Here is an 18295-nt window from a genome sequence, read left to right on the forward strand (position 1 = left end):
GATAGGTTAAAGACCTCAGGAAAAAAGAACAAAACGTTGCTTGGCGGTATAAAAATATTTATTAATTTTTTTTAAAAAAAATTTCTGTTTCACATTTTGACCGGGACATTTTGCACGAAAGCAAGCTTCTTAATGAGGTCTCGCAGAGACGAACGAACATGGAAACTACATGTAATATAAACTATTTTAAAAGGGGAAAAACATCAAATATGCTAAGGATACACATCCACACATACATATGTACAGGTAAATATGACAATGAGGACATCTGACGAGTGCTTATAGAGTGTGTGCTTAAAGAGATGCCTGCTGCTTGGAGCCCTTATTAATGGCGATCTGCAGATTCTTGGCCAGCGTGTCCATGAACTCGAAGGTTTCCTGGTAGTCCTTGCGTTCGACAGCATTTGGGTTGCCCTTGATGCAAATAGCCAGATCCTTGGTCATCGCACCAGCCTCAATTGTGTCGATGCAGACCTGTTCGAGTGTATCGGCGAAGTCCTTCAGTTGCTGATTGTTATCCAGCTTGGCGCGATGCAGCAGACCACGTGTCCATGCAAAGATCGAAGCAATGGGATTGGTGGAGGTCTCCTTGCCCTGCTGATAGAAACGGAAGTGACGCGTTACCGTACCGTGAGCAGCCTCAGCCTCCACAGTCTTGCCATCGGGACACAATAGCACCGAGGTCATCAGGCCCAATGAGCCGTAACCCTGAGCAACGGAATCCGACTGGACATCGCCATCGTAGTTCTTGCAGGCCCAGACGAAGCCGCCCTCAGACTTCATGCAATAGGCAACCATATCGTCGATAAGTCTGTGCTCGTACCAGATGCCGGCGGCCTCGTATTGCTTCTTGTATTCCTTGTTGTACAGGTCCTCGAAGATGTCCTTGAAGCGACCATCGTACTTCTTGAGGATTGTGTTCTTGGTGCTCATGTACAGCGGCATCTTGCGATCCAGCGCATATTTGAACGAAGCATGGGCAAAGTCCACAATCGATTCGTCCGTGTTGTACATGCCCAAGGCAATGCCAGGACCCGAAAAATCATTAATAACCTCATTGATGACCTTGCCATCAGTGCCCTTCCACGTGAGTGTCAACTGACCAGGTCCAGGCACAACATAGTCGACGGCCTTGTACTGATCCGCATGGGCATGGCGACCGATCACAATTGGCTTCTGCCAGCCGGAGACGAGACGAGGCACATTCTTGCAAATGATTGCCTCGCGGAAGACTGTGCCACCGAGAATGTTACGAATGGTGCCGTTGGGGGATTTCCACATCTTCTTCAGGTTGAATTCCTCGACGCGCTTCTCATCGGGCGTAATTGTGGCGCACTTGATGCCCACATTGTACTTCTTGATGGCCTCGGCACAATCGATGGTGACCTGATCGTTGGTCTTATCACGGTTCTCGATGCCCAGATCGTATGTGTGCAGCTCGATGTCCACGAAGGGCAGAATGAGCTTATCCTTAATCGACTGCCAAATGATGCGAGTCATCTCATCACCCAGCACATCGACAACGGGTCCAGAACGTACCTTCTGCGCCATCTGTGCGGGAAAGCAAACCAAATAGGAAGGCTGTGATTTAAAAGCATCATGAATTGAACTAACCGATGATAACGACTGGAGGGATATCACCTTTTTATACACTACTTGCATTTTTGTATTTGTTAAAATATTTAGCTTACGCAAACAGAAATTTAAAAGACATTTAGGCTGATAAAGATGAAAATTAGTGTCGGCAAGCCAGAGTGAACTTTGATCGGATGTGAAAAAAAATACGGAGAAAGCTTAGTTAGAAGCTCAATATGATTAGTGTTAAGATAATATACTCAATTTTAATACAAAAACAGCTTATTTACAAATGAGTGAGTGAAAGTTTAGTCGGGCAAAACTGAATTTATAGTTTTGATATTTGAAAATGAAGTATTCACAAAAAGAAGAGATATAGCTTGGCAAAAAAAAGATGTTCAGATGAAATGTGATTAGTAGTCAACTAAATATACCCGAGTTCACTTTGGGTACAGGGTATGCACAAACCTACCGCCGCGGAGACACCGAAATTAACTTTAAAATTGCATCTTTGCGTCAACTTTTGTGGCGCGTAGGCCATATTTAGAGTGCGGCGTAATGCAAACATTTCACAAACTGCAAAACCTCAATGAATGAATCTTCTGGACAAAAAGAAATGAACTACGCGTATTCCAGGCCAGTCACTGCTCAACTGATAACTGCAAATCAGCAAGCACCGTTAGACGGGTAATAATCTCAAATGCAGCAATTACAAATGAGTTGCGCAATCGCTGTTATCACCGTTATTATATGGTCCAACACAGTGGTAATCAGATAAGCTCAAATGTGAGTGGTAATTTTTTTACATTTATTTTTGCCTACAGTAAACCTAGTCAATTTTGTATGCGTACAAAAATTTCACTACAATAGCACTATTGAAAACACAAGTACGCCCCAAGCTTGCTATCGTTATCGCATTCGCCGGCCAACAATATTAATTAAATAGTGTCTCTCTCTCTTGTTTCGCTAACTGTTGCTCGTTTTGTTTTCCTTTGTGCGCCCAAAACTTTTCCACTAGCTATCATTTAAGTGATTTTTTTTATGACAAGTTCATGGTCACACGCAAAACATTGTTGATAACCGCTGGTGATCTTTATCGATAACGATAGTTGGCACTCTGACATTGAACAGTGTTGTATAATGGCGCCACAGAATTTTGAATTGAGCGCCAGTGTGTCTGCTTTCAATTAGAAATTCTCTTATCAGATAACTGTCTCAACTTGTCTTGATTGAATTATTACACAACTATTTGTGCAGCTTGTCGCATCTATCGCGTTTATATAAACGGTAAGTGTGCTAATGTAATTATTTTTAGGTTGTCAAGCTGGCGTGTGGTACATGCAAATTAACATAGATTCCCGATACAGCCCAATAAGCTTCGGTTGCTAATTACTTCGGATGAGCAGCTGCGTAGCTCCTGTGCATGCCAAATAGCGTGATTTCGTCTGTACATAAATCACGCCACATTCATTACTTGAAAAGACACGCCCACAATCCTAAGCTTTCGCCAAAAATATTATTTATTTACAACTAGTTCTTGTTTTTTTTCTACTGTACATTATCAGCTCTAGTAAAGTATTCTGATTAGATTTGGCATTGTTAATTTGTTATGTACGTGCTGAATAGGCGAATATTACAATGCGAGCCCCTTGAGAATTATACTCGAACAATCTCTGTCTAATGAACAAAAAGTGACTATGCAAATATATGTTTAAACTTTGAACGTTATTGAAAAAAGAAGAAGCAGAGGAAAGTTAGGCACAGGTGGCAACGTGTAAATAGATATATCTCTCCCGCTGGCTACATATCTCTCGCTCTTTTTCACATTTTCTTCTCTGCCCTCAAACCGGCTGTGCTTTAGAAAGTCAAGAAAATAAACAAGCAAACGGAATTGCATATAAGCAATATATAATGAATATGTATGTGTGCCAGCATGCATATACACATACATACATATTCATACAAATGCGAACATGTGTCGCACAGATTGCATTCGTATTTGTATTGGTGGGGAAAGTTCAACTCAAAGCAAGGCGCAGCAAAAGCCAAAGAGTCTGAAGGCAAAGGTTATACAAAAGTAATTTATTCATTTAAACAGAGCTAAATGCTTAAGCAACATATTCACAAACGCATTTTTGGATCAGCTACACACACAAACGCACGCACACATATTGCAACTCTAATTGGCATTTATTGCAAGTCAGTATTATGTGCTTTAAATAGTCTAATAGTCTAGATAACTGCATCTGAGGTACCTTCCAATTGTCATGTTATAGACACCATTTATATAATAATTTCAACTAGAACTTACCTTTATGTATTAAGAAAAAACTACTTTGCCGGTTGTTAAAAAATGAACACTGAACTTTTTACTGCAGACCGCAAAATGGCGAACCACTCCCAATCAGACGCAACGTAGAACTGATTGGAAACGACAACAATGGTGGGCAAGAAGTGGTCTGACTATGTGTGCGCGCGTGTATAAGATAAGCCGCTAGATAAATACAAGTTTGGCGGCCAGCTGTTCGCAAAAATGCTTGCTCGGCTCAGAGCAATGTGGCAACGCTGTGAGCTTTCGATTAATACCAGTTGAATGCAGTGCTGTAGCAGCCAGCTATGTTTAGTGTTGCTCAAAGCCGTTAGAGCTTTGAAAGTGGTCTCAATTTGAATTTGGGACTGAACGTAGACTTTGAGCTTTTCTTTTGGCAGTTGGTGTTATATTTCAAGAAGCTCCTATAGTGCTTAGAGAATCTAAGGTTCTAATTGGAATTATCTTTCAACTTCTTTTTTAAAAAAAATTGCGGAGTACGTAATTTATAAATTAAAAAACTTATTTAAAAAAAAAATTAATAATAATAAAGCTGTGCCAAATCTAAACTTTCTTTAGAAAATATTTTCTCATGTACATTTTTTTAATTAGGTCTTTTTTGCTTTTTTTGCAGATTGATTTAACATCAAAATTTAATTTTTCCTCATGGCCGTAAAAGTGAAATGTTAAGCTATAAAAATCTTAACGCAGTAAATAAAAAAAATGGATGTGCAAATAAAAATTATTACCTCTTGTAGCCGAACTGAAAAATGATTTTTTTTTCGACTTTTTTATTGCATTTTTAATGTGCGAAAGTGAAGTGAAGTGCAAAATATGCTTAAGGCGTATAACTCAATGAAGAGAAATAAAATTAACAGCAGCAAAGTATAACAAGACAAAGCTAATAAAAAAAACTAAAGACAGACGACGCTGCGTATACTTCATTTGATATACAAATTCATTCTAAGGCAAGAAAGATGTAGCTTTTTTAAGTATTTTTCGCCCACATTTGTAACTGCTACCGTTTTTGGTTTTACAATTTTTGATTCGTTTTAAAAAAAGAAATGAAAGAAAATATATAATAAAAAAAGTTGTCTAATTGGCTGTAGAGCATGTGCCGCTTTCTATTGTCCAATTAGATAATCGTTGAACCGTACTCAAATTGTTATATAATCTAATTATAACAGGCTTCAATTGCATTAAATAACAATTTCGTTTTATAAAATAAAAATAAATTCAAGTTATTTTACTTGATGTTAAAAGCGCGCGTGCCGGCGAAACTCTTGCTTTACAGGTGACAATTTGACAGGCAGACACGCCTGTCCGTCTCACCGCCCCACCGTCCCTCGCCCCCTCGCTGACCATGTCAATGAACGTGAAATTGAGCATTAAGTACCAGCAGCTGTCTCTAGCTACTTGGCTACTTGTCTACTCGGCTACCTAGCTGCCTGGCTACCTGTCCATTAAGTGCGTGCCTTGTTTCTACAAGCATAAATTTGGTATTTGTTCACTTTGATTGTTATGTAAAAACTGAAATGAAATGAAAAACAGGTAAGCTAATTTTATTTTCTAAACAGCACACAAGAAAAGGAAAAGTAAAAGCCGGCGCAGAAGTTATGCTAAAATGTATATTGGCTAAAGTAGTTTTTTTTTCGGGTTCGCTTTTTGAAAGTGAGCCTGAAAAGCCGAAAACAATTTGCATAAATAACAAAAAAAAAACGACATAAATTGTTAAAGCATCTTTTCTTCTTCTTCTTCTGCTTGTTGGTGTTGTCGCTGTTTCTTTAAAGTCTATATATATATATATATATATATATATATATATATATATATATATATATATATATATATATATATATATATATATTTTGTGCCTTTGTTTGTCTGCCACACACAGCGACTTTGACTTTGACTTTTCACTTGTTACACATACGCCCCGTGGTGCGCTGCGAATTTTGAGTAATGAATTATTTGGCCAGGGCAGCTGGAGAAAATATAGTTATTTTGTTTTTCTCTCTTAAGCTATGACTGCACGCTTGCAATAATAAATTACTTCCTGGGCAGCAGTTGCTGCGGCTGCCGCTGCTGCTGCTGCTGTTACAATTCTGAAGACGTGCAGCAGCTAAGCAAGACAACGCAGACAAAAAAAATATTACTTTTAATTATATTGAATGGAGAAAGTCAATTTCGTCAAAGTCTGAATCTGTCTGCGGCTGTATCTTTGGCTTTTGTGCGCCATTTCTAAAGACGCAGCTGTCAGTCAGTCAGCGAGTCAGCGCGTCAGTCGGTTAGCCAGTTTCCATTTCAACTGCTTTCAGCTTATCTTTGTGGAGCGTCGTCGCATTCTTTTGAGGCGTCTCCACCTCACCGCTCCTCTCTCTCACTCTCTCGCTCTATCTGGTCGGCTGCTGTGGCTTTGACTGCTCTCCGGTTACACTTGATATTTTTTAATCGTATTGCCGATCATGTGGCATGTGTGGCACATATATGTGTATCTATATAAATATATACTTTTCTTTCATTTCACCAAATCTGTCCAAATGCAAATGTCGTGCGTCAGTTGAGAATGATATGAAATACCCTATAGGCAGCATATGTCTGATGGGGAGGCTTGGAGAAAAGTGCAAAGCTGTACAACATTATGCACTTGTATATGGATATGTATTTGTATTCGTATTTAGATACATAATATATATAGCTATAGCTGATAATTATGGAGTATTAAGATTTCTCTATATTTAAATAAATGCCAAATATACGAATAAATTCTGAATTCGGAGTAAGTGCGGAGTATATTTGGAGTAAATTCGGAGTATGTTCGGAGTTTATTCGGAGTAAATTCGAAGTAAGTTCGGAAGAACATCGGAGTATATTCGAAATATGTTTTGAATATATTCGGAGTAAACTCGGAGTTAATATACAGAATATATTCGCAGTATATTCGGAGTAAATTCGTAGTAAATTCGGAGTATATTCGAAATACAATCGAACTGTAGTCGAATTATATTCGGAGTAAATTCGGAGTAAGTTCGGAGTATATTCGGAGTATATTTCGAGTATATTCGATGTATATGCGATTAATATTCGCTGTCTAATTTCTAATTTTTTATTTTTTTCTAAATTAGCTACAGGGTATCTAGTAGTGCAGCTCTACAGGCGCTGCCTTTCCATGTGGGCTTTAAGTTATTTATTAAGCGCTTGCTTCGATTAACAACAGGGCCAAGCATACACACGAGGTTGATTTTGATTATGTTTACAGTTATGTCGACTTTAGTGTTTATGCAAATTTATGTTAAGCTCTGCGCGACAGATGAACCCACAGCAGCTGTGTGTGTGCGCGTGCGTACAGGTGTGTGTGTCGCGTGAGATGTGGGTTAGGGCTACCATTTGATTTGTCTTTAATTTGTTTATTTGTTGTGTGTTACGATTTAAAGCCAGGTTCAGCTGAGCTATTGGCAGCTATCATCCGAAAGAGCAGTGAAAGGCGTTGCCAATAAACCTTGCCAATAACTTGCAATGGCTTTCCAAAAAAAAAGTCAAGCAAAAAAGAAAAACGAAAGCCAAGCCCAGAGTCAGAGACAACGAGATTTGCGTTCGTTTTTACTAATGAAGTGCAACAGCAGCAGCAGCAGCAGCAGCAGCAACAACAGCAGCGGCGGCAGCAGCAGCCAACTGCATACCAAATGTCTTCTGGGTCAATGTATCGCACTGTTGGCCCAAACGCAACTTGGCCAGAGTCACAATAAACGCATCCAACTACCCAACTCTTGTGAAAATCATTAATGCGCTCGTTGCTAGCCAAATTGCTTGGCTGCCGCTTGGCTGCGGCTTGGCTTGGCTTGCACATGTTGGCGGCTTTCACATGGACAGCAGCAACAGGCAGCAGGCAGCAGGCAGCAGTTAGCAACAGGTAGCCAAGGGGCCTCTATTGTATTGTCATCTGAATATGGCCAATATAGCCAAATATTAATTCCTTTTCCACCATCTGTTTATATGCAAATTTTGCAGCCTTAACGTTCTAGCTGGAAAGTAATACGCGTTCAGGCCGCGGAAATGTTGAAAGCCAAATGCATTGGCCAATGGATTATTGTTAATAGAATTGAATACACTTCGTTTTTTTTTTTCTGTTTCGCTCCGAGGCATGTGCGGGGCAGCTGAGTGACGGGCTACATGCGAACAGTTGATTACGGCAGCAGGTAAAAAAAAAAACAGAAAAAGAAAAACGAGAGGCGAAATTTTACATTAGAATTAGGTGCGCAATTCGTATGAAAGGATTTCCCTAGCGATTGAGAGATGTGGAGAAGAACGGGGAGAATGAGAAGAGCACGGCAAGAGAGAAGGGCAAGGACAAAGAGAATGTTAAGGTGAAGCAGAAAGATAAGGAGAAAGGGAAAAAAATAAGCTAAGAGAAATGCTTAGGCAGAAAGAAGATAATGAACCAACTAAATGTGAAGACAGCTGAAGGTTAAGCTAAAGATAAAGCTAAAGCGAAATTGAAAGAGAAGCTGAATGAGAAAGTAAAGGAGAAGATGTGACATCTGAAGTTGAAGTTGAATGACAATGGAGGATGGAGGGATGGAGGAAGAGCATAAAGAGAAGTAGGAAGATGAAGAACTTTAGGAGTAAAAGGAGTCACGGAGAAGCATTACAAGCATATTATTCTGCATATATGTATTTGTTTCTATATCTCTCTATCCCTTTCTCTCTCCCTCCATCTGCATCTCTCTCCCTCAGTCTTCCCCTCCATCTAGCTATCATAAAAACCCATGATAAAACGATTAATCAACATATTCTATAAGACACAAGTGACATAATAGCTTGACATGTGTTAGATATGAGCTTAAGCATAATCGGATATTGAGATTGCCCCGTCATCAATGTCAGCTCAAGGTAGAGCCGACAGCGAACCTAATCAATAACTAAGATATCTAAGCCGTCTATCACGTTCACTCAGTTCGCTGATATCTCAGACTCAAGCTCGTCAATGGATTGGAAGCTGGTAATCAAAATGCCAAATCTTCATGTTTCCCATGCAATCATCATTTGATGGCTGCAAAAATCTCTAGCCTAGCCTTGACTTGTTGGCTCTATTAGCATTTGTATATTTATGTCTTGTCAGTTTTTACGATCTTTTTTCAAATTTTACTATGGCTTTCATGTGGTTTTCAATATCCTCTCGATAGCCGAGCAATAAAATTGTTGACGGCTTCCGATGCGACTGAGAGAACCTGGTCGCTATTTTGGGTCAACTCACAAGCGACTCTGACACGCATTAATTGATTTGTTTCGTAACCGAAATTAGGTAATGCCATGAAGCATTTAAATCTTCTTCTCTCAAAAACGACTTCCGAGCCGCAGTTGCCCCAAGCACTTTCAATGTAATTTTCTACAAATTTTACAGAGCCACACGTGAAAGTTCATAAACGAAAGCAAAAATGTAAAGACACAAACTGCTATATGAACTGTAAGTGTGTGTGTGTATGTGTGTGTGTGTCTCTTGTATCTTTCATTGTCATTAAACAAAATGAAGCAGAACCGCGTCAGGCTATGAAAGGCTTTTTTTTAATACGAGCTACTCATCTAAGTATGTGTGTGTGTGTGGAGGGCGGCAAGGCTGGTCGAGAGAGAGAGGGGGGCGAGAGGCACGGGCCCACTCACGGTGAATGTACGACGATGATCATTAAATGCCAAAAAATGCCAACAGTTAGAGAGTCAGAGCCAAAGTCAGAGCCAAATTATGGCAAAAGGCAAAACTTAAAACTGTAATGTTTCGAATGTTTCATTTTTGTTAGCTTGTATATTTGGTTTCACTATCATTTGTGTATATATATGTGTGTGTGTGTGTATTAAAAGTGAAAACATGTAAAAAGTCATTCATAGAAATGTTAAGACCCAGCAGCAGACGCTACACATATGGCATACAAATTGCGTATACGTAATTTTTAATTGATCGTTTAAGCATTTCGCTTGTCTTTTTTCTGGCCAATTTGCATAAGTTAATAATAGCGCTGCGCTATAGTTGGCTTATGCTAATTAAGTGCGCATCATTTAGAAGGATTATATTTATATATATATATTTATAACTATTTTGTTGATTGCCCCTTAACTCAAAATTAGTAAAAGTTATGCCAAGAAAGTTATGCAGATTTGTTTCTCCCGCTTGTTATCTAACGCTCAAGCTGGGCTTTTTGATCTTATTTGTTCGGGTCTTTTCTATGCCGCCAAACAGTAGCTGTTTAGCGAGTTGACTTATATGGGTGTTGAGCTACCATCTATTCCTCTGATTGTGTACTAAGTTGTATGCGATATATATTTTATTGTTTAGCTATTACTCAAGCATAGTTGAAGGAAAGTTCGAGTTGAATATTTCACTTTTTATATGCAGATTCTGTGGTGCTGCTTATGGGCGCTCTATCTATTTAGCTTATTAGTTATTTCATTTTCTTTGAACTCCCTTGAATTGGCTTCTGATCAATATAGAAACATAAGCGTTAAATTCAATGAACTGCAATTGAATTGAATTGATTGAGTGCGATGCACTGAGTCAAGCGAATTCGCCTCACTTGACTCCATATAAAATTTGGCATATAGAATTCAGTAAAATAAGTGAGAATCAATAGGTCGTAAAACTAAATGAATAATTTGGCAGAGCCGGAGGCAGTCGAGTTAATAAAGAAATGGACGAAGAACTGAATTTGTTGTTTATCTTTCAGAAATAAAACTTCTCAATTTAGATATAGATACAGAATTAAGCCAACGCATATCTTAAGATAGAATAACTATGAATTACTTAGACTTAAAATAAAAGGAATATAGCATGTATAGATCAGGGAGTTGACTATTTGGTGATTTTGCTCTGAAGTGCTCTAGTGGGGATGCTTCTGAGCTGCATGCTCAGCTGACTGAACTCAAGGGGAACCTATTGGTTAGTCTGGCTTGTAATATATCTGAAGCCAATTCAAATAACTAAATCTTCGTTTGGATTGGAATGGACACAGGGTATATCATGTTCATGCACTGCCTGCCAGAGCGCTTAACTTACTTTTAAAATTATAGCTTTTTGTTACATTTATATATCTCTCTCTCTCTCTCTCTCTTACAGTTCTGTTACATCTCTCTAATATATGTATTTTGCCTTAAACAATTAGCGAAAAAATAAAAACGTTTAGTCTTTTTTTTTTTGAATCTTCAACATTTCTTTTCGATAATCTTGTTTTCGAAGTCGAAATGTTCACACGTGTAAATTAGCTACCAGTATTTTAATATGCCATACTGCGCTTAGCCACTTTTTGTGGCACCTACAGTCAGGCAGCTCTCTAAGTCACAGTCACAGTTTACCACCTGCTTTAAACACCATTTATCATCACACTTTCCGAAAAAGCTTGTTGTTGTTGCTGGATGCTGTGTGTGCAAAAAGATAAAAAAGAAGAGCCAAAAAGATACTCATTAGACCGCAAATATTTGTCAATTTAAACGGGTCTTTCGCTGCAAGTCTTTTGGATCATTCAAGTGAAAGTGCCTTAAAAAAAAACATTGTAATTTTGCTATCAATTAACAAAGCGAACGCACAACACACACGAATATTGTATGCTATAAGCGAGACGAACCTCGAATTGTAGAAGATTAATTGCCCAACAGTCAGCACTCGCTGCTGGCGATCGTTAGCACATCACTACGAGCACTGTGCCCAGCTGGGGAGTTGCTAGTTCAAGTCGCCAAGTTCCCCCAAAGCCGGTCGAGTGTGCGACACCCGCAGGCGGCCTCAAGAGCTGCAAAAACAGTCAAACTAAAAAGAGAGACATTCGATCAAACAGAAATAGCCATTAAACTTTTATGTTTATTGATTTGAATGCTTTTTTAATGATCTTTTTTGTTTAAAAATAAGTTGTAAAATTAATTATATTTATAAATAACTTAAATATAATTATATTAATATATTATGTATATATACATATATGTATAATATATATATGTATAAATATATATAAAAAATAAAAAAAAAATATATATATATATATATATAAAAAAAATATTTATTTATATTTATTAAATTATTTCAAGAAATTTTGCTTATACAAAAATTTTAATTAATTTATTTTCTTTTTATAAAATATATAGTGATATTTATTTATTTTTTATTTATATGATTATTTGTTGTTTATAAAATAAACATTAAAATTGTGTTGTTTACTTTTAATTTTTTTAAAATTTTTTTAAAATATATATTTTTAATTAAATATTTTTTAAAATTATTTCTCAAGAAATCAAATTGAATGAACTATTGTCGCAGTTTGCTCTTACTTCCGCCCTGAGCCCTTACGCATATGTATGTGCATACTTTCAGGCTACGCTCTTACGGCTCTTCCTTAAAATCTGGAAAGATCATCTGTTGGTTTAACTTTCGGGGCATTCTCAGTTGCATTTCTCGGAAATATTGTTGCAAAAAAAACATGCTGTTGAAAGCAAATGTTGCCAGACAGCGTAAAAAAGCGTCGCGTTAGCTGCTGCTGCTCTCCATTGACCTCGTGCACGATGAGCTTTCAAAAATTGAAAACGAAACCCCAGTCAAAGAGCCCAACAATGGGGCAAGGTAGAAGCCAGACTAGCGAGTAAGTCACACAGGCCGGCTTCGTCTGTCCGTCCGTGTGGCCTCTGAGATTTGGAGTTTGGTTTTGCCGGCTTTACAAATCTGAATCTCATGCTGCGTAAGCGGAGATGAAAGTGCTTGGCCTGTGCAGCGGCACCACCAGCAGCAGCAGCAGCTTACTTACTGGAATGAATCTGCCATCATTTCTCCTTCGGTTCATGCTGTAGCCAAATGATGTTTGGCATTTGCTTTGCCTCTGTCGCTGTCTCTGCCTCTGCCTTTGCCTTTGCCTTTGCCATTTTGCCAAATGTGTCCGCAATTCGCATAATAAAAACGAAAAGCGTGTAAAACGTACAAAGCACAAAAGCCCAAACAAAAATCAATTGGAAATTTTACTTTCGACGACATCGAAAAAAACTAAAAAAAAAATGCTCTGCTGGGCACTGCACGACGTGGAGATGCCCTCTAAGTGAAGGTGGAGTGGAGAGTAGTTAATTCGTCTTCTCATTTCGACTGAAGCTTGGAGCATTAAACTTGTTGACTGTTATTATGCTGTATGAAGTAAATAAACATATAAGTCTTCCATAGAGCTCGATGAGCATATACCCTATAAGCAAACCATAATGGCAGCGGCTTTAATAGCTGCATTAACCAGCAGCTGCTACAGACTGTAGATTTTATAAATTTCACTTCTCTTACTGATATCTGTACCCATCTATACCCACCTTCATTTTCTACAGGGTATCGAAACTAAAAATATATTGAGAGGCGGAAGATGGCACAGAGTGAACCAAACTGAAACTCTAATACTCACATTTGTCGACTATTTGCGTGCTGTCATTAAACTATAATTAAATTTCTTTTCTTTTGATTTTCACCCCGTACAACTTAAAAGTCATCCTCCATCTAGGCACCGACACAGCAATCCATTGGCGTGAAGGGTTTACCAAAACTTCACGCCTGTCACGCCGCTTGGAATTTTTATTTCTTTTAGTTTTGTTTCGTTATTTTTTTTTTTCGTATTCAGCGACAGCAACGGAAATTTTTGTAGATTTTTGACAAGGGAGAATCATCTGCATTTTTTGCACATCATACAAATTGGCAGTCATAGCTTGACTTGGTTAAAGTCTATACAAATAATAGTATTTGAAGCATGAAATGTAGTGCAAAATTATAACTTTAAAAATTTTAATTTGAAAAAAGTTTCTTTTAAAAAAAAAATATATATATATATATATATATATATATATAATATATATATATATAAATTTTTACATTTTGCCCTTCTCTGGAGTATATGATATCTTTACTAATGTATCCGAGATCATGTTCAGCTCTTATATCATACTTAATATATCATATATATCATATATATGATTAAGACACAAAATATATAATAATATTATATTTTACAATTTCTTTTAAACTTTTTTAATTCGATATAATTCGAGCGCGGTTAATGCCAGCTTCATTCCTGATAAAAAAATTTTTAAAAAAATTTAATTTAATTTTTGCTTATCAATAAATCGAAAAACTCCGTAGGTATCTTCAGAGTTTCTATTTTCAAACAAAAAATACTAACAAAAGTGCGCCGTATCTTAAATGTTGCTAATTGTGCGTTGTTGCCTGTGAAATGCGTGGGCATTTGTGGCAGCTAGACTATCTACATTTGGCGGCAAGGTCTAATGAATTTATGAGCTGTCGCTGTGGCAAGGCATATCACATGGTTTGCTTGAAGGCAGCAGTAGCAGCAGCAGTAGCAGCAGCAGCAGCAGCAGCAGCAGCAGCAGCAGCATCAGATGTCGACTGCAATTGCAGCCGGGCGGCAACATTGGATGGGGCGACCCCCCCAGTATTTGGCTGAGCCATATGAAGACTTCAGCTGCTGCCGCTTGCAAACAGCCAGGCAACCAGGCAGCCAGCCATTCAAATGCCTCGTTTGTTGGGCTTCGGCTTGTAGCTGTGGTCCGTTCTGGTGCATGTCAGGCGAGTCGCTGGCCAACTGCTACTTACGACTGCCAACTGGCCATAATATGTAATTTCAATGATTTGCATACAAAACACTTTTCACCAAACGTAGCAGAAGAAGAAGAAGACAAAGTATGAGAAGAAGCTGCAGAAGAAGAAGAAGCAGCAGCAACAGTGGTCGCTTTGCTATAAAGTCGAAGCTGCAGCTGGAGCCAGCAGGCATTCGTATGGACAAACAAACACGTTAAATACTTCCGCGTTCGTTGCATGCTACACGAGGCAGGAGCAGCAAAGAGACAGAGATGGCAGGTGGTCAGGGCGATCTCTGTAGATGCATGCCACACAGTTTTTTTTTTTTTGTTTTTGGCTCGTTTTCATAAGCTCGAAATATTCATATTTGTCACGAAGCCGCTTGCAGCACGGCCCCAACCAAGATTTCCTGGCCAAGAATGAGGCCAACTAATGGGCTTTGCCTTTTTGCCTTCTGCCTTCCGTCTTTCTGCCTGCGTCGATTCTGCGAAACCGAAAAAAATTATAATAACCAGTTTAAAGTTAAATTTAAAGTTCTTTTACAAAACCTCCATGCCGCCGCCGCTCTTTATTTTTGGCAAGCCGGCCAATGACCCAGCACAATTTACAAGGGCTCTACGCAGCGCAAAACGTGAGCAGCCCAAAAATGGGAGCGTGCCCGCTTTCGAGGCAAGGTCAGCAGGAGCTGTAGGAAGCCGCGGAGCGCTCGAATGCTGGAGCCACTGCATCGGCGAAAGTTTTTTCCACTGCCAAAAAGGGGTAGAGAGCGCGCCAGAGAGAGAGAGAGCGAAAGAGGGAGAGTGAAAAAGAAAAAAGTCCATTTAGATTTAATGAGATATTGGGCCCAAGTCAACTCGCGTTCCGCGTGGCCTTTCCTTTGGCACAGAAGCATATATGAAAACTGCAATAAAGCAAATGCTTGACGCTTGTGGCCCATAACAAATGAACAGCAGCAGCAGCAGCAGTCGCAGCAGCAGCAGCAGCAGCAACTACACAAATGTATTTTTTTTGAACAAAAATTCCAAAAGCAAAACCATTTTGTTCCGACTTTCATTTCGGAGCAGCAGCACACACACACACATACTCTTAGAGCAGACAAAAAGTGATCGCTGCACAGTTTGAAGACAATTGTATAAATGAAAGTTTAAGATCTCCATGAACAAGTGTGTGTGTGTGTGTGTGTTATGTGTTTGTGGGGCAGGGCAAACGTGTGCGCCCCCTCCTCTATATGATATGAGCTAACGGTGGCTCTGCCACTGCCACTGCCATCGCCTGTGGTAGCGACAGGTTGTGCACAGCGCCGGCACTTGACTATGCAACTGCCCCCTTTTACCTGCCTCAGCCGCATACAGCCACCCAGACACCTGGCACGTGTTGCCCGCCAATGAATAAGAGAGAAGTTGTTGTAGAAAAACAACAAGAAGAAGACAACAGCAACAAAAAAAAACAATTTTCAATTGTTTAGCAGTTGCTGTCGATGTGGATGTGGATGCTGGGCCACATTTCTCCATTGCAGCTTTGACTTTGATTTCGATTTACTTTTGCTTTTCATTGTTAAAAGTGCCGCCAATGCGTTGCAGCAGCCGTAGGAGGTGGGGGCGTGACATTTGTTGTGTCTGTTAAGACTTTTAATAACAATTTTATGGTTTTTAACACAATTCGCTTTGCTGTCCATTGTGCGCTGGGGTTTCTATGACACAGAGAATGGGAGAGAGAGAGATCTGATTAGAAGTTGCATTAAGACACACAGCTCTATAAAGTGAATCGTATGTGAAATCAATTGTTAGAGAATTACTTTAATTTGTAAAGGGTCTTGTGGATGAGGGTTAAGAGTCTGTCGGAGGGAAAGAAAAAAAGCAAGTGTAAGAGATGTAAGTGGAGCAGGAAAAGAAATAATAGGAAGAGGAAATGTGGGGGAGAAGTAAGAATGAGGGAGGAGATAGTAGGAAGTAGGATAAGAGGAAGAAGGAAGAAGCAATGAGGAAGAAGGAAAACGGAAGTGGGAAGAGTGAAGACTGAAGACTGGAGAACGAAAAAGGAAAAAGGAAGAATGAAGTAGGAAGGAAGAAATAGGAAGCAAAAAGGAAGAAAGAAGACGGAAGAGGGCAGAAAATAGGAAAAAAGAAAAGGAAAACGGAAAGGAAAAAGGAGGAAGATATAAGAAAAAAAGATGAAAGTAGACGAAAATGTGGAAGAAAGAATGAGGCAGAAGAAACGGGAAATGAAAATGAAAATGAAAAAGAACAAATAGAAAGAAGGAAGCTTATAGACACGAAGGACAAGTAAATAAGTAATTCAATAAATAGAAGTTGTGGGAGGAACAAGAAATGAGGAAGGGAAAGGAATAAAACGAAGCAGAATAACGAATGCAAAAAAGAATTAAGGATTAACACAAAAAAGACTAGAAATCAGCTGTAGACAATGACAAAGGTAGAAAATCCAAAATAGAAACTAAAGATCCAAAGAGAAATTATGCAGGGAATATTAAATCTTTGTTGTTATGGAATTACTCCATCTAGTAATTCTATACCATTTTCTACTATATATACTATTATATTAACAATTTAATGTTCTCTGGCATTTCCGTTATCTGTAGCTTCACACCCTTTAGCATATGTTAACATGATCGACCATTGTAAGTTGCTCGAACGCTAACGAGGGTGAATAATCGCCTTTGATATGTTGATTGCTTTATTAATGACCTATGTTATTGATAAAGTCCGCCTCCGAAATGCAAATTTGTTCGCCGTGCTAACAAATTAAATGAATATGCTTTCGTTGTGCTTCATTAATTTTTGGCAAAAAATAAAGTATTCACAGTTCCCTCAACCCGACTCAATAAATAATCAAAAATACTGAAGATCATTTCTCCATTCTTTTTTCTCTCCTCCTCAATCAGCGTCAATTATTGATTTATATTTATACGTATATGGTTCTGCCTGTGGGACAATCAAGCTGAAGTCTTGCGCCTTCCGGTCCTCAATATAAATCTTCAAATTAAGTTTTGTGTACGAAAAAACTTTACCAAAATCGAAGCAATTTTTTTGTCTTTTTCTCAAAGCTCAAGAGAAAGAAAATGAAATCACATATAAGAAAAAAAAAAATAAAAAGATCAACGCTTTCAAGTGCCCACTTGGCACAATATAAAAAAAAAATTTTTTACGCTTCTTATGCGAAGGCGATTGCTCTCTATATGAGTGTGCGTGGGTAGTACAAGAAGTTTATTGGGCGTGGGCCGAAATCAATCTATTAATATAGATACTTATGTAGATTAAACAATATATAGTAATGTAAATACTTTCATAAAGAATTTTCCCTTTAAATTGAATGAGAGAAACTACATAGTAACTAAAATATATTGTAATAAATATGTTAATAAATATAACTTTAAAAAGATATATCTACTTATATTTATATGCATGTATAATACAGATAATACAAATATTGTTAAAAATATAAAATGTTTTGTTTAAGATTATAATAAAATTATTTTATAAATATTTCTAAAATTATTCTTTTATATTTTATAAAAATTTTAAATAAATTTATAATATATTTGTTAAAATTGATTTCTATAATATATAAAAACATAAAATTAAAATTTAAAATAAAGAATATGTTATCTAGTTTTTAATACAAATTTATAAATATTTTTATTTTTATTTATTTATTTATTTTTTTACATTTTTAAATACTTTTTAAAAAACTATTTGATAATACATTCTTCTTATTTGATACTAAATTTTTCATTTCTGGAACCATGTTTAATGCTTTGTTTAAAAAAGGTTTCCTTTTTCTATTTGGAAACCCTTTGAACCACTCCCATT

The 18295-nt window shown here is 37.9% G+C and overlaps 1 protein-coding gene across 4 annotated transcripts; it reads right to left on the bottom strand.

The window, feature by feature from the left end:
* Nucleotides 1-42: 42 nt before the first annotated feature.
* On the bottom strand, nucleotides 43-4003 carry LOC111601572 (isocitrate dehydrogenase [NADP] cytoplasmic). 4 transcript variants are annotated; one of them, XM_023318224.2, is made up of 2 exons: nucleotides 3887-4003; nucleotides 43-1551 (listed from the first exon to the last, which is right to left on the bottom strand). In XM_023318224.2, exon 2 carries the CDS (start codon nucleotides 1549-1551, stop codon nucleotides 295-297), a length of 1257 nt encoding a protein of 418 aa, XP_023173992.1. In that variant the 5' UTR covers nucleotides 3887-4003; the 3' UTR covers nucleotides 43-294. The 4 variants fall into 4 exon arrangements, with proteins under 4 accessions (XP_023173992.1, XP_023173990.1, XP_023173991.1 ...); XM_023318222.2 differs by lacking the exon at nucleotides 3887-4003 and adding an exon at nucleotides 2048-2533; XM_023318223.2 differs by lacking the exon at nucleotides 3887-4003 and adding an exon at nucleotides 1615-1712.
* Nucleotides 4004-18295: the final 14292 nt, after the last annotated feature.

The sequence above is a fragment of the Drosophila hydei genome, unplaced genomic scaffold, assembly GCF_003285905.1.
Source record: "Drosophila hydei strain 15085-1641.00,03,60 unplaced genomic scaffold, DhydRS2 tig00008128-arrow-arrow-pilon, whole genome shotgun sequence".
Classification (NCBI taxonomy): domain Eukaryota; kingdom Metazoa; phylum Arthropoda; class Insecta; order Diptera; family Drosophilidae; genus Drosophila; species Drosophila hydei.